At 48.7% G+C, this 15,916-nt stretch overlaps 1 protein-coding gene across 1 annotated transcript in view; it reads right to left on the reverse strand.

The window, feature by feature from the left end:
• The window catches only part of LOC144170362 (polyamine deacetylase HDAC10-like), a 67,341-nt gene extending 51,654 nt beyond the window's left edge, over window positions 1-15,687 (reverse strand). The window contains exons 1-5 of the mRNA XM_077700123.1: window positions 15,495-15,687; window positions 8,957-9,032; window positions 4,228-4,315; window positions 4,090-4,130; window positions 3,066-3,165 (exon numbers count right to left, since the gene is read on the reverse strand). Of these exons, the coding sequence (XP_077556249.1) occupies window positions 3,066-3,165; window positions 4,090-4,130; window positions 4,228-4,315; window positions 8,957-9,018 (291 nt within the window). The 5' untranslated portion in view covers window positions 9,019-9,032; window positions 15,495-15,687. The remainder of the gene's footprint in view (window positions 1-3,065; window positions 3,166-4,089; window positions 4,131-4,227; window positions 4,316-8,956; window positions 9,033-15,494) is intronic.
• Window positions 15,688-15,916: the final 229 nt, after the last annotated feature.

The following is a 15,916-nucleotide window of genomic DNA, read 5'->3' on the forward strand; positions in this document are numbered from 1 at the left end:
ATGACCTTGAACTGCTCTGCGCTGCTTCACGCTCAAATATATGCCAACCCGCCCGCCTACAATCCTGGTTGCTGTTAATATAAACAAGCGGGTGGCACACTGTTCTATAGTAATATATTAGTACGAACATCTCTAAACTGGATACAAGCAGGATCCTTCCCGCACCCCTATCTCCAAAGCAGAACGTACCCCGAGAGATACGAAAAAGAGTGTAGCTTCTGTGGGCAATTGGGCAGGCTCCGGCACGTCATCGGAGAGTGCTATTTCACCGAGACCATCCCCCCACCACTTACCCAACCCTCCACCACCCTTCCCACACCCCTTAACGAGCAATGGGAGACCTTGCTAACCAGCCCCGCCTTGGAAGGCGAGCTCGTCCTGATCTCCAGGGGCCAGGCAGCCGAGGAAGCATACGAGTCCCGTAAAGAGGGAACCACCCCACCCGGCACGTAGTCGCCGCAATTTTGTGTGGCTAAATAAAGTTGTTCTCTCTCTCTCTCTCTCTCTCTCTCTCTCTCTCTCTCTCTCTCTCTCTCTCTCTCTCTCTCTCTCTCTCTCTCTCTCTCTCTCTCTCTCTCTCTCTCTCTCTAAACTGGGCATAGATGAAGGCCATTCTCTGCGGATGCGATGTTCTCGCAGGTGGTTTGTTACAGCTTCGTGGTTGTGGTTCCGCATCTTCTTTTTAGTTTATACTTCACGCTGTTTGGTGACTTCCCTGCGATGTTTATGTTGTCGCATCAAGTCGCGCAGCGAATAACATAGAGCAGATGGCTACCGCTGCTTAGTCACCGCCGAGATCCTGCTTCGGTTGGCTCGCGCCCGGCGCCGATTGCTGTGTTGTGTGTGCCGTATGGTGCTGATCTTTCTTATTTATGTGCACTTCTTTTTCTCGCCATATGTAGCACAGTTGTGCGCATCATAGAGTGTTGCAACGCACAACCCGTGTTTTTGTACGTGCACCAGAAGTGGCACCGAGCGCAAAGAACATGAATTCAGGGAACTATGTATGAGGTAGCGCCCAACGTGTATAGAAGAGGAACTACCGCCGATTTTCCGGAAAATCGCACGCTGTACCTAAACCCTTGGCTGGGCGTCTTCTGCGGTTGCTTGACGCTGCAAAATTTCTACGCTATTTCATTACAGCTTTTGAAGAGCGACTGGTATCAAACACGAAACGGGTGCGAGAAGGGGATTTCGCTCAAGTTTGGATAGCTTCTATTCGAGCGAAAGCGTTCAAAGCATTTGTCCCGCGAGTCTACTTTTAACCGCGACAGCTGTGATGAACCAATTTTGGCGACAATGACCTTCAGTGTACCCTCCTGTCTAAGCTAGAGGTTTGATGTCATTTCGGCAATGTTGTTATTTGCGCAGGCGACGTGCTCGCACGCCATAAATACGGAACTGGAGCGTGCATTTGTTCCGTTTAAACGTACACTCATGTGGGCTCGTACACATTTTTAAGGGGGCAGATCTCATGGGCTTGCATTCCTGGCGTTGCTCTCTGCGCCATCCTTTTGAGAAGTTTCTCACCGTAGATACGCCAGATGTTTATTTTTATTATTTCTTGTATTTTGAAAGTTTGCCCTGCTAAAATCACGCCAGTCGTCAATCTCGAGCGGAGCAGCTTTGAACGCCAAGTCGTAAGAAACAGTCAACAGATTTTGGCTTACGTGAATTAGACCGTATTTCTACTTTGTTTGCATTTTAGAGCGAAGCTCTTACACCTCGTTGGTCAGGATTTTTCTTGTCCGTGTGCAGAAACGACGTGGACGCGACCTGATACCCGGATAGCCCACGTGCCGCTCAAGATCAAAGAGAGCTCTTTTCCTTTGGCCTGCCGGGAGAAGACCACTTGAACACCTGAAGCACGAAAATTTCAGGACCCCGCCCCTAACATATTTTCGGGCGGCCGCCGATCACGTGCACACCGCCGGCTGGCAGGAGGCAGTAGGTGGAGCACGAAGAAAGAACTGGAGACAACGCGCAGCTTGGCACCTCAGTCTGGTCGTGAAGGGTGCCATCTGCCATGCACAATCTTTCAAAGACGGTTGCAATTTAGCTTTAATGGTAAGTTGCAAAGACAAGTCTTGCGTGATGCTTAACGTTGTTAATCTGCACATAGTGTATAGTTACTGAATCGTGTTAATTCCAACATCTTCTCTGGCCACTTACTTCTGTAGGACATGTTGGCTCTTCATTTTTTAAAACTAAAATGGCATTAAGTTCCGTCAGTTTGAAATGGGTGCAAAAAAAAAAGACGATTTGAACAACCTAGACAGTTTGAGCGATGGTCACTACATTGATATTGTTGCTTCCGGACAGTGAAAGAGAGAGAGAGAGAGGGAGAGAGAGAGATAACTATCGACTAAAAAACTAATGGTAGGGCTTGCTACTCCAGATGGGGTGAGTGCAGTGAGGTGAAAGGGGGAATAGAGAGAGAGAGAGAGAGAGAAGAGTTAGCGATTGCAAGGTCAAAGAATAGCAGGTGAACAGAAACGAGCGATGACAAACAAAAATTTCACCATCTTCCCGTAGGGGTACCCTGAGTAGTATGCGAAGCAGCCATGGGGTCGACTCAAGTTCCCATTAGAGTTCGATCGCGGCGTTGCGGGAGGAGAATGAGGGGAACAGAACGCGCGCGCGCGTCATTTATACCGCGGAGCTACAGTGGCACCCCCAGCGGAGTATGCAGCGGCTACCGTCGCGTCTCTAACCCAAAGCTGCTTCGCATTATCGCGCGCGGAACCGCAGATGTTGCCATTCGTTGCACAATCCCGGAGAGGAGAGGAGCTTCGGAGAGGAGAAGAGAGGAGATGAGACAAGGAGAGGAGAGGAGGGGAGGAGGATGCGCATGCGCAGTGGGGGTGTGGACGCAGCACAACGGCGGCCGCACAACGGCGGAGGGAACAGGCGCGACCATAAGCTGCTCCGCATCTAAAAAAGAACTGAGGCCTTTGTTAACTTTCCCAAGCGATTGACATAAATAAATGAGCGTGGAACGTTTTTGTGTGAATACACTTCATTTTTTTTTCACTCGTCAATAAGTGCGTTATCGGCATTCCCACCTGGGAGACGCTGGTCACCGGATCGAGGCTGTGGTTCTCCAATGTCACATCTTCGAGGTTCAGCTTTTCGGTATCCCGGATCCGCTGAATGTGCTCCTTGCTGAGGAACAAAGCAGAATAAATAAGGGCGCGGGGACTTCTTCATTGCTTCGCTCTTGCGATTGTTCCTTCTTATTTCTGTGCGTTTTCCATAATAACGTGAGCAAGACAAATCGTGCTAGCAACGTGAGTATACCGTTATTATAACCTCATCATACATTTACAGTCTAAAATAAACAAGCATATCCCTCTTAGTTCTCCTAATTATCTGCGACCCAAACCTACGTGTCATTTTGCTGTAATAAAGATGTCCACATGCGTACGCAGCCAAACTCCACTTTGATGAACTCAATGTCCTTATGAAACAAAATTACGCTTAATTTAAGGAGTAACTTAAGGAAAACAGAACAGATGGTTTATATCCGGACGACAGTTATAGCGCCTTCTGTGACACTTCCCATTGTTAAAAGAAAAAAACGCAGCGTTAATGTCTTTGAAGAAGGGGAAAAAGTGTCCGAAACATTACAGATAAGTAATGTCACGATGCCATTAAATGTCAATACCTTCGCTGGTAAATGTGTTTTTCGCTTTCATATATTGTCCCCTATGAGCACATAAATATATCGCCCCAGTCATAAATTTGGATGCTGCTCCCACGCAGGCGGCATTTTGTCTTAGCTGCGCATCATCCTATCTTCACCCTCCCTTGTAATATCTAACATGAGTGGGCCCCCACACCCCTGAACCGACCGGTGGTGACAATTTCGGCTCCCCAGCTACAGGTGAGCCATATGTAAAAAAGGAAAACGAGTAACATAACAAGTGACATATTTTTTAGCAAAGCGGGAATGCTATCAACGAAAGTTTTACTACAAAAAAGGTGAATTGACTGAGTTCGTGTCGTTGAACCGTTCAAAATAATAAGAAACAACAAGGGAAGCCCAACCAGCCTTCCCTTTCAGTAAAAAAAAATAGTAATACCCACGTGTGTACCAGGGCAAGTTCCTCGTCGGTGGCGTAACGAGACTGCAATAGAAACACGTTAGAAGAGAAGTTAGAGGCAGGGCGCCAGACGCGGAGGGGCGCACTACGCAGTGGAACAAGAAATATTATTTCACAAAACCTTTAAAACGAGTGCTCTGTCCACGAGGCCCCTACTCTGCAAAAGCTGGCTCGCCACTTGAAGTCTCTTAGGTCTTTCGGGCATCCACCTGTCAAAGAATGAAGAAAGTGAAGCTAACAAAAGAACAGTTCTCGTGTATCAGCTGCTCCCGCACCGACTTTACGGAGTCACCCATGACTGCCTAGCAAAGAACGATCTTTACTTTTAAGTATAGTACGCCCATGAGCTGGGCTGCAAGTTTCATTGTTGCGTAACATATCGGCCGGTCACTCTCGGGATTTATTGTCTGATTATTAAACGTTGCATAGCGACCGACCACGGCAGCGTGCAAATTTATCACTTACTAATCACCGCGCAGGTATACGTTGCCATCAACATGTGTTAAAATGCTTTGAAACTTTAAACCGAAATTTTATTTGTCTATTTATTTTGTCACTTTCTTTGCGGCCGAAAATGCAATAGTACGTGACGTTGCTAGTTGGATAGTCCTGGGTTCATAGCTAAGGAACACCTAAAGCTTTTTTTGGCTGGTCGCTTTAAGAGAATTCAATAAAAAAATCTAACGCACCTTACTGGAAGAAAGATCGTTGAAACGGGAAGCCTTCTCCGTTACAAATGCAAAGTCCCCAATTAAAATAGCCGAAGATCAAATCTACGACATCACTGAGCTAACCGAATGTGATGTTATGATTCCGCCTCTATTAGTTTGTGATTGGGTCATCTGAATGTTCTATTCGGTCAGCTCAGTACGGCCTTTGATTTGGGCTTGCCATTTGTTAAGGTGATCGACGCGTCATCTGTGCGCCTTTTAAAGGATGCTTTTATCCTCATCGCTCAACCATCTGACGCTAAACTGGATTCGTCTACAACAATGGAATCCGTTATGCATGTAAAGACATCCCATTGTTTATGCGGTGCATGGTCGACGTGCCCTTCGCGCAAACACATTTGCAAAGGTGGCTTTCCTGCAGTATGGTTGGCTTTTGTGCAACGAGTTTTCTTTTCGACACCTCCACAAGACCTATATAGAAAGTTTCGCTTTAAAATGACGTATCAAGGAGCAGCGACTAGGGATAACAGCGCTGGCCCCAAATATGGGAAAGCATATCTCGCCTGCCAACTACACAATTTTTAACACCCTGTTCTTTCTTTTAAGTGCGAATGCACTTCTTAAGCGACCCTGAACCTGCGTCCACCGGCGATGTCCGCGCACGTGGAGATGGGCGCGCGCAGCCTGGCCGCTGACATGGCACATACCCACGTGGGGGATTGGCCAGGAATCTCCTCGTCATCCTTGGCAACGGGGGGAGATGGGCGCGCGCAGCCTGGCCGCTGACATGGCACATACCCACGTGGGGGATTGGCCAAGAATCGGGCGTGAGAAGGGCTAATGCACCTGCTTAAAGGAGTACTGACACGAAATTTCAAAGCTGAGATCCGCTCTAGCAATCAAGTACAACGACAACACAAATAGGTGTCTGTGAATAAATGCATCTTTCTTTCTTTGTAGTTGTGTGTGTGTGTGTGATCTCTCTTTCGCGAACATTACCGAACCGCGCAAATTCAACTCGTGCATTCGCACTTTCACATTCTTCCCCACGGGGAAATGCGGGGAATTTTTGCTATCGTTACAACCCATCCAACATGTATTTTAAACTAAAGGCCGCTAGGGCTTTTAAAGCAAAGCTTTCTAGTTCTACCAGCCAACGGTTCTTTTGTGGCCTGCGGGACAACAAACTGCCAACGCGGCGGAGGCGGTGGCGAGGGGGAGGGGGGCGGAGGGGTTTCACTCATGGAGCACACTTCAGAGGGCGAGGCGAATAATCGGAATTTACCCAGCGTTCCCCGCGCGGAAGTACCTGCTCGCCGGCGGCGGCGTTTGCAGTACGGCTTTGTCATCTGCTTTAGCGACGGTTGTTTTGGGCCTGTTTTGCAGCAGCTTCGCGTACATTGCGTGCTGCTTTCGCACGGCTTGGTTAACTTGTTCGACAGCACCTCCAGGGTAACCCGCACCCGACGGAATTAAGTGGTCGTACGGACACACGTTAAGGATTGGCTTGCAGGGCGGGAAAACAAAATGTACAAACCAAATACAGACATCCAGGAAAACAAAATGTACAAACCAAACACAGATATCCAGAGAAACGCTACCTTTTGCGCACTGCTTGCCATGAATGGGACTCCGTTTTCTAGATTGGTGAATACCAATTCGGTTATGTTTTAAGACGTACAAACGGCGAAAGTATACTGGTTCTGATAAATAGCGATTATAAAAGTTCCCTCATGCTCTCTCACAATTCTGAAACTTACTAAACTAACTAGTTTAAATCGGTACAAATGGGAATCACTAAGCTCACATGACGAATTGTTTCGGTATCTGCGCTTGTGTCGCGCGGTGGTGTGGCCACACGCTAGCACATCAGGACGGCTAGGTTCCGCTGTCTCACCCTTCGAAAGACGTTTTTCTCCGTTTTCTTTCTCCCGGCCGTGGCCGACGCTGTTGTTGCATTCGGGATGCCGCTCCCGCGAACTCCAGGTAACGGCTGGCAGAATCTCTGGTTTCACTCTTTGTAGTGCCACGTGTGTGAATTCAAGTGACGTCGCATGGGCAAATGTTGTGGGTGTCGTTTAAAGCTTTGCTTTCCAACCACCTTCACAGCGTGGACTGGAGCCAATTTTTTTGCTAAGTGCTTGCAGTTTGCCTCAAATATGCCTGAGATCCCTTTCGCACTAAATAATGCGGACGTGTGCGAGCCACGTTGGTAGTTTCAGTAACTTAAACTTTCCTTGTTATATGCGCTACGTATTCAAGCATTCTTTCACTTTGCCCGGCCGGCTGAACCGAGTGATAGAACGACAGAGCAGAATTTTTCCGTTGAGTGTCACCTTTAAAAACAGGCCGACACGCACTGGCCGTACGAGTAGGCCGCTAAGAAAACTGCCGAGTTCCGGATGAGTCCTTCGTTTAACTGGGAAAAAATGAAATTAATAGGAGGGACTACGCGCATCTTGCATAGGCCGCGCTGTAGTCGGCTTCCCACTTCTCCCGTATACTTGGGCCACGTCACAGTTGCCAATAACTAACACAAGGTTTGCCTGTTTCGGCCGCTATGGTCGGGTTCGCCCTTTTGGCTGTTTACATCTTGCCCGCGCATCCTCCTAAGTTGAGGCTAGTGGCAATAGACCTGCACTGGTCGCTTCTCACAGTCTTACCTCATCAATTGAAAACAACCGCCCACGCCGAGTATAATTACGAGATCCGATAAAAATATGCTTCGACACTCCTGAGCTACCCTCTTATTATATTTCTCTCTCTTTTTTTCGCAAGTGACAAAATGCAAGCATTAGGCGACAAAACAAACGTATTTCGAAAGAACAGCGTTAAACTAGTCTTTGCATGGAGGAAGACGAAGAAAAATACTAAAAACCAGTTCCACCCAGTGTGAAATCTGGTGAGGCAGCGGAGGTGTGGTTCCCTTGTGGCGGCCGGAACGTCAACGGGCGCTCGCCCGAGAACTGCAGCGCCGTCGCCGCGCAAATTCTACGGTTCGCGTAAAGAAACCCGCCAGAGGCGGGAGGTAAAGGAACCCGCCCCTGCGAGACCACTGCGCCCTCTATGAGTCTGGGAACCTGCTCTTACCCATGCGTGACGCACGACATACAGCAGACGGACGAAAAGGCTCAACCCACTACAGATACACTATCAAAAAAGGGGAGGAGGGACATTGACTGAAAAAACGGCGCATCGTGACTGCCGATACGTGCATCAGCGCGCGCATTCGCCCCTGATAATTAAAAATGAAGTGGTCCAGGCCCCAGACAACATACCAAACGCTTTTTTTGAAAAACATGTTTAATGGGCAGGCAAATACGCAATGCTCGTTTATAAATAATATTTAAAAACAATTGAAGTTCCTGAAGACTCGAAAATTGGTAAAGCTAGTAGTTCCTGCTCCGCAAGTCAGGAAATGAAAACCATCTTACAAATCACCGACTGATTTTGGTCGCTTTCACAGCCTGTACAATTGTTAACACCTCTAAAACCCTAACCACTGTTGTTACAAAAAAGGCCAGCGTGGATTCCAAATAAAATTGCTCAACTACTACTCAATTGCCAGGAACTCATTAAACATTACATTATACATTACATTACAGTAGCGGCACAAGCAAATTAGTAATGTCATTTTCTTGTCATGATTAGTTCCCAATGACGTTGTAAACGTTACAGAATCCCGTCAGTTGTCAATCGGCGGGATTCTACTGGAGGGAAATGGTTTAGCCCCGTGTTTGTTTGCTAGGATAAAAGTATGGTATTTCCCAAGTTGCATTAAGTAACCTACAGTTACCCAATGAAGGGGTGACAAGGAAATGTGCATTCTCTAGCCGCGTGTGGGACGTGCCTTTCATACAGTTTCGCCGGTGATGCACATCCACACAGTGGAATGGTCCCTAATTTTAATGGCGCGGCTCCCTGCAACCTGTTGCGGTGTCTCCAAGTTTACGCCTCGAACTGTTGTAGTAAACAAACGAAGAGCGCATACGCACACAGCCACGAAGCGCGACTAATGCCTGCCCTCGCTTCGCCTCTGCGAGAGCGCGCGAAGCTCCTCTCCGGCGTCAACTGCGCGAATAACGGCCTCGAGAAGCACGTTTAAACATACACTTTGAACTTTGAACGCTTCGTTCCTAAGAACAGATTCTGCATTAACAAGAAGAGTGAGGTGCTCGCCTTTTCAAAGGGTTCCAATGCTGCAACATAACGTCGTCTGTTACGTAGCACGTAGTCGTCATCTTGAACCCGGCCTCTGGGCGAACGAGGAGTAAAAAACAAATAAAACATGGGTATGGAAACGAGGCGGGAGGATACGAGGCGGAAAAAAACGCGGCAGTCTCTTCGCGCATTCAGTATCCAATGAAAGTAATGCGATTCCGTGTTGCTTGAGCTGGTGAAGTTCTACTTAATTCAGCAAAATTGATTAATGTAGTTCGACTCCTGATATACAGGGTGATCAAAGTTAAGTCGACATTTTATCAAAAAATTAGGCGTTTAGATGTACGTGAAGATTACCGCTACAGTGAGGTTATGCAAAGAATTAGGTGGCTACAATTGATATCGGTGGCTTAATTAACTAAAATTGAATAATTAACTTTTCAGTGGCTACAGTAAGTGGGCATGTTTGTATTGAAAAGTTAGACGCAATCATGTGTCTACGCAGTTTCATTTGCAAGAATTCTTCTAGCGCATCCGTACTCCGAGATATCGAACTGCAAAGTTTAATTGCCCTTGGAATGATTACGTGTGCAAGGCGGAGGACCGGCGTAAAGCTCCTCCCTTTTGTGACGTGCCGGCTGTGGGGGCGGAGGGGGGTGGAGGCGCAGGCAACAGTGATAACTGGTACCATTTCAGTCTTGGCTGGCGTTATCGCAATCTGCAGTAGGCGCGCGCTCGCGCGCGCACGCACGCACGCACGCACGCACGCACGCACGCACGCGCACGCACACACACGCACACGCACACGCACACGCACACGCACACGCACACGCACACATATGCCATAAGCTCTAGACTTGCTACAACAGGTAGCCATGACATGACATCATCCGTAGAAGGTTGCCAGCAGTCAAGAGCGCTAAGAGGAGCGTAGCAGAGGCAGTTTGTGTCTTTTTCCGTGTGGAAATAGGAATTTCGAAATGTCGAAGCAAGTGTAGAAAAGCGTGCGCTCCATGTGAGATCTGAGCCCACAATGACCGGAAAATGCGTCCGTCGCTTAATTCAGCTATAGTAAAATCGGGACGGCTGTATTCCCTTTTGCGATGTTGTTATGTAATTTAACACCATGCAGCCCTCCGTCTAACGACAACGATGGTTGAACGCGAAGCTTTCTCGTGATAGATTCTTTGGTTGGCCGATCCAAGACTGCGGGTATGTGCTACTCTGGAGGTACGCACCTCTTTTTAAGAATACCCACAGCGACTCTCGGTTGTGCACTCCGTGGGCCTAACGTTTGTGTTTGGGGTGTACGGCGCGGATCGGTACCTGCTGCTTGGCATTCGCTTCGACCATGTCGAAATGGAGCGATCGGATAGACGCCGGCTTCAAACGCGGGGGCCCCAGGTTTGCTTCTGGCCAACGGAAGCGTTTTTTTTTTAAATGCAGAGCATTTCTTTAACTCACGATGCCACCCGGCGTTGTCGGCGTTGGCGTGCCTCGGCGTCCGCAACAGCCGTTCCAGGTGCGCCCTCTCCCCCACTCCTCCTCTCCCGCATCACGCTACCCTCCTCGCTCTCAACAACAGGTCCGCACACCTCCCCCTACACTATATAAAAAAATATTACTTACCGGCGCCTGGTTTCGATCCCACGACCCTGCGGGCGGAACGCAAGGTACATGGTGCTCTACCCACTGCGCCACAAAGCCGACACAGAATGGAAGGCTACGAACGCGCCTTATATCCGTGACTCATTCAAACTACGTCAAGAAGCTGCTGATACAACGCATTCACTACCTGTGGGCGGAACGCGAGGTACATGGTGCTCTTCCCACTGCGCCACAAAACCGACACAGAATGAAAGGCTACGAACGCGCCGTATATCCTTGACTCATTCAAACTACGTCAAGAAGCTGCTGATACAACGCATTCACTACCACCAACTCCCCAAACACTAAACGTTAACGCAATACACCCACCCCCTATGCGACGCATTTACTCGAGTCCCCCACGCGGGGAGATGGGCCCTTTTCTTTCACTTCCCCCACGATCATTCATCATCATCGTCACAGAAAGTTGGCTTTCTCGCATGGCTCGTGGGCGTACAACGGCATTAGTGACGACACTAAAGCTTCGCTTTAATTGTACACCTGACGACGATGGCTACGACGACGATGATGATGAGGATGACGATGACTAAGGGGTGCCGGCACACACCATCTCGCCTGCGTAAGCTACTTATCCGCAACAGTTTAGAGTAAAACCCCGTTAAAACGAAATGGGATATAACGAACTAATGGATATAACGAAGCAATTGTAATATTTCTGGAAATTCTCGATGACGCCCATGTATTTAAGAAGTCGTTTTAACGGAGCTAAATTCCCTCGAAATGGGTATAACAACATGTTTTTTTCCTCAACGGGCATTTGTGGACCATTTTGGTGCCCGTCAGGTCAATGTCTTATGGCGCGCGGCGGTTTACGTAGCATCAGAGATGCGGTAATTGAAAGCTCGCTCTTGCTAGGAGCCGACAACTACAGCGCGCTAAAATGGATGCGAGCGCCCATGGCAACACGCGCAAGGGTGCGCGTCTCCTCCGGGCTCCCGGTAGGGGTGCCTTGATGTTCCTCCAGTCACTCTACCGGGATGCGGCAGACCTGCTGCGCCGCTTCTTTGGCGCTCACCATGACGGCGAGGACGGACTCGAAATCGCGGCTGCAGCTGTAAAAGCCATCATTCGCCTGAAGAAGACGCGGCAAAAATCTATCAAGCGCTCTTTCCCTGCGAAGTGAGCCGCCAGCTAGTGTGCTGTTGAATCATCATGGATGAGCAGTTGGGCGTGAGTAAAGTAATGATTTTTTGCTGCGTTTTTTTTTGCTTGTTTTTCTTGTTTTTGCGGGAACTGGCAAATTTACACTAGCTATAATGAAGTAATAGTTATAACGAACTGATTACGACCCCCCCCCCCCTTTTTCAACTTCGTTATAACGAGGTTTTACTGCATATCTGTTTTGAAACTCCGACTCATACTAGATTCTGTTCGGATGATACAATTGTGATGCCTTTTTATCGACCCCTCCCCCCTTTTTCTCCATCAATATTTAATCGCTTTATACTGATGTCCACTGCAGGCCAATCAATGCCTCCCATACCGGCTAAACCCAGCGCCTCAGGAATCCCACTCAAGAGATGGAAAAATAACTGCACAGCCAACAGCCAAGTTAATTTGTGAAAAAGTGTCGTGTCCTATATTATGGTCTATAGGCTGTTCCTTATTGAAAAGCATGCTCCCAACGAGAATTTTTCAATCAGGCGACCTCGGGCACGCGCCTCAGGTTCGCCTACTACTATGTAAAGTTCAGGTGGTTCATCTATCAGAGCTTCAAATTCAGAGCTCGATATTGGTAATCAGGATGGATGTATAGGGAGCACACCGTTAATAACCTATTAAAAATTATTGTTCGAATCGCGACAGCTTCCAGAATAGTGTTCAGATTGATGGTACAGGCTAAGGGTTTTCGAGCTATGATGACTACACCCCCTGAATAGTGCAGTCAAACCTGGATATAACGAAGTTAACAAAAATTCGCAATTTTTTGTTAAATGCAGGTTTTCCTTACATGCAAATTTAGAGCTAGGGCCCGCCTGAATGAAGCAAAAACGAAACCAAAATGCTAGACATCAGCGATGGTGAACTCGCCCTCAAAGTATGCATTTCACAGGGAAGAACTGCGTGATTTGTGCCTGCTACTTTCCCACGAACTTAGACACTACACGGCACTCCAAAGAAACGAGGTCACTTACCCCCGTATTCAGAAACGTTACAGAAGTATCACTTTTGCGTTACCACACTTTTCGGTGCTCTAACCCGTTTCAAGGACCGACTTTATGCTGAAAGAGTGCCTTTTCCCGAACTCGATGCTCTTTGCCGCACTCAAAATTGTTGAGGGGGCGCTAGCTGAGATACGGTACTGGGCGGCGACGTTCTTCTTTCTTGCCGGGGGAGACGGCATTTAATACCGCAAGCTTGTTTCCAAAAGACAAAACTTTTCGTTTTCTGGAAGCACTCATCACCGCCGACCAGAGTCTACAGGAAGCAGTGGAGACGCGAGACTATACACGCCGACAGGCAGGCCTAGCACCTAACCGTCACCGCACTCACAGTGGAAACGCACGGTAGTTTGCGCTGCGGGCGAAGTTCACCAAATTAGTGCATTTCTCCAGCCTATTTTTTAAAGAAAAAGTTCCAAAACAATGGTGATCAGCGTAGTGAATTCTATTACATCAAGGTTAACCGTCGCAACGGCTTCGTTACATAGAGGTCGCAAACACATGGGTTTCAATGAGGCTGAAAATGGGCACTTGAAAAACTTCGTTAAATCCAGGAATTCGCTACGTAGAGGTTCGTTACATCCAGGTTGAATTGTATGTGCAACCATGTCTGTCTTTTTGGAATACCATGTAGCTTATCTATTTAAGAAATTTGGATGCTTGCTATTCGGGTGTGTTTTCTGAAGACACATAAAACTTGGCTGGTTGGAATGCAATATCTCGTACCCATTATATAGATTATTTATAAGACCTCGGAAGCTCTAGTGGATTATGTTTTCTATTGCCATTATTTACATTTCATAACGAGTGGAGTGTCCGTGTGCATTTTAGTTCATGTATGGTCTTTCGGGACAGTGACTCAGCTTTTTTGGCTTCTCTGTAGGCTTGAAAGACGAAACCCGTTCCTCGCGCTGTGACGCAGGCCGGAACGGTTGGACGTCTATGTCATCGTCGGACGTCCTCAGACTACCCGACGGATCGGACTCCTTGGACCGTGTCCCTTACGGGTGCTGTTAGCCACAACTTCCATCGACGAGGGGGTCGGGGGTGCCACAGGCGGCACAAGCGGTGCAGCAGGTTGTTGGCCGCTGCGGGTGCCCCCGTATCCACCTCCTCCGTGCCCTGAGCTGTACCGGGGATCGGTGGAGTGGAAACGGCGGGAGCAGCATCGCTCCCGACACAAGCGGTTGCGACCACAACCGGCTCGGCAAGCGGTGCGGGGATGGGTGTGGCTGCCATTAGCAACCCGGTGGGGGGCGCTGGCGGGACCAGATCAGTCTCGCTAACATGCGTCGCCTCCGAAACCAAGCGCCGCTCCACTCCCCGGCGAGCTGCGTCGGCGTACCTCCCCAGGGACCCGCCGCGGTGGCTCAGTGGCTAAGGCGTTGCGCTGCTGAGCACGAGGTCGCGGGTTCGATTCCCGGCCGCGGCGGTCAGTTTTCTGATGGAGACGAAAAGCTAAACCGCCCGTGTGCACGAGAGTTCGGCGCACGTTAAAGATCCCCAGGTGGTCAAAATTAATCCGGAGCCCTCCACTACGGCGCGCCTCATCGCCTGCGTTGCGTCGGCGCGTTAAACCCACAATCAAGTATACCTCCCAAGGGAGAAAGAGCCGAACCTTTTTCGAGCCTCTTGCCCGTTCTTCCGGTGGTTTTTTTCTTACCGTACTTAATCTGCCCGCCCACACAAAAATAATCACTTCGTCTGGAAACCCGGCTGCCTTGAGGCGTCTAACCTGGCCGTAAGAACTGTTTTCCACTACGTTCTGACACGACTTTTTTACCGTGGATCCAAGGCTTGGCATGGCGATGCCCCTCCACTATTCTTGAGTGCCCAGCTGAGCAGTTAGGAACCGATTTCACTGATCTGGGGTTGTGCCTCCAACAGGTATGGTTCTCGGCAAACGTCATCCTTGGTCCAGAAACTGTTTGCCCCCTTATGCGGGAAGCTCTCTGGTGAATTTAGCTAGAATCCCTAGTCAATCTGCTTCACTGTTGCTACTAACACCCCCACATCTGAACTGGGACTAAACGGTCTCAATGCCGTAACTTCTAACCAAATTAATACACGCCAAAACAAATACCATCCGTTGTGCGGTGAAAACCGAGCTTAAACAAGGAGAGGGAAAGAAGTACATAGACCCGAGTACTGTGTCTGTGTACTTCTTTTCCTGTCCTCGTATACGCGCTGTTTTCGCTGCACAATGAAGAACTAACTAGCCCAAATTCGAACCTTAGTTAATACCATCCCTAAAATCCTCGCAACCACGCGTACGTGACCACGCCAACTACGCTATCAAAAACGCACGCTTTTCACCTGAAAAGCACAACTTAAACCAGAAAAAACACATGGTCCGTGACAACGTTTCTTGTTGTTCCGTGCAGAGTTGACTCCGCGTTTCCCAGCTAGCTCAACGTAAATACCTCCATTGTATTCTTCGTTGGAGGAACGAAAAGATTTATGGGAAAAGCATGACGGGGGAGTGGGAGAGCAGAGCGATAGAAGCTCGGGGAGGGGGGGGGGGGGTATTTTGAAGGAGCGGCAAAAACGCTACCGTCTTTTGGCATCATTTGCAGTGCAGCAAGGAGACACGCGGTCACATTTCAGTCTCTACCCTGCCATCCTCATTCCGAGTTGCGCAATTTCCTAATTATTGCTACCTAGTTTCCTTTCCAATATATCTCGACTGCGCTGAAAAACGTCGATGTTTTCGAAGTAGAGCCTACCTTGTAGCTGCACCTTCCCACTTGGCTTGTGTGCTCGTACGCCGTGTCGGGCTTCTGGTATACCAAGCACTCCTCCTGCGAGAGAACTTTGCCCTAGCGTTTACATACGCCGTTAAGAACGCTCTTGCAACGTGTACGCGCGCGAATCCCGCCTTATCGTTCGCGCTATCGTCATTCACGCGAAGGCTTTACGGCGTCGCTCTGACTCCGGCTCATAAATGGGTGCAAGGACGTCACGCTATCCGGCAGGTGTGTGCGTTTTGTATGATGCGCAATAAATATTCCAAAAAAACTGCAGCTGTTGGCAAACCGTCCCTCGTGCGCCGTTATTTTATTTTTTGCCTCGTATGACTCTTTTTACCTTGATTTCAAGCACGCACACGGCGTTTTAATTCACCGGAGCAACGATTGGGTAATGAGGT

Source organism: Haemaphysalis longicornis, unplaced genomic scaffold, assembly GCF_048455015.1.
Source record: "Haemaphysalis longicornis isolate Haplotype H1 unplaced genomic scaffold, Haemaphysalis longicornis Haplotype H1 scaffold_2, whole genome shotgun sequence".
Lineage (NCBI taxonomy): Eukaryota > Metazoa > Arthropoda > Arachnida > Ixodida > Ixodidae > Haemaphysalis > Haemaphysalis longicornis.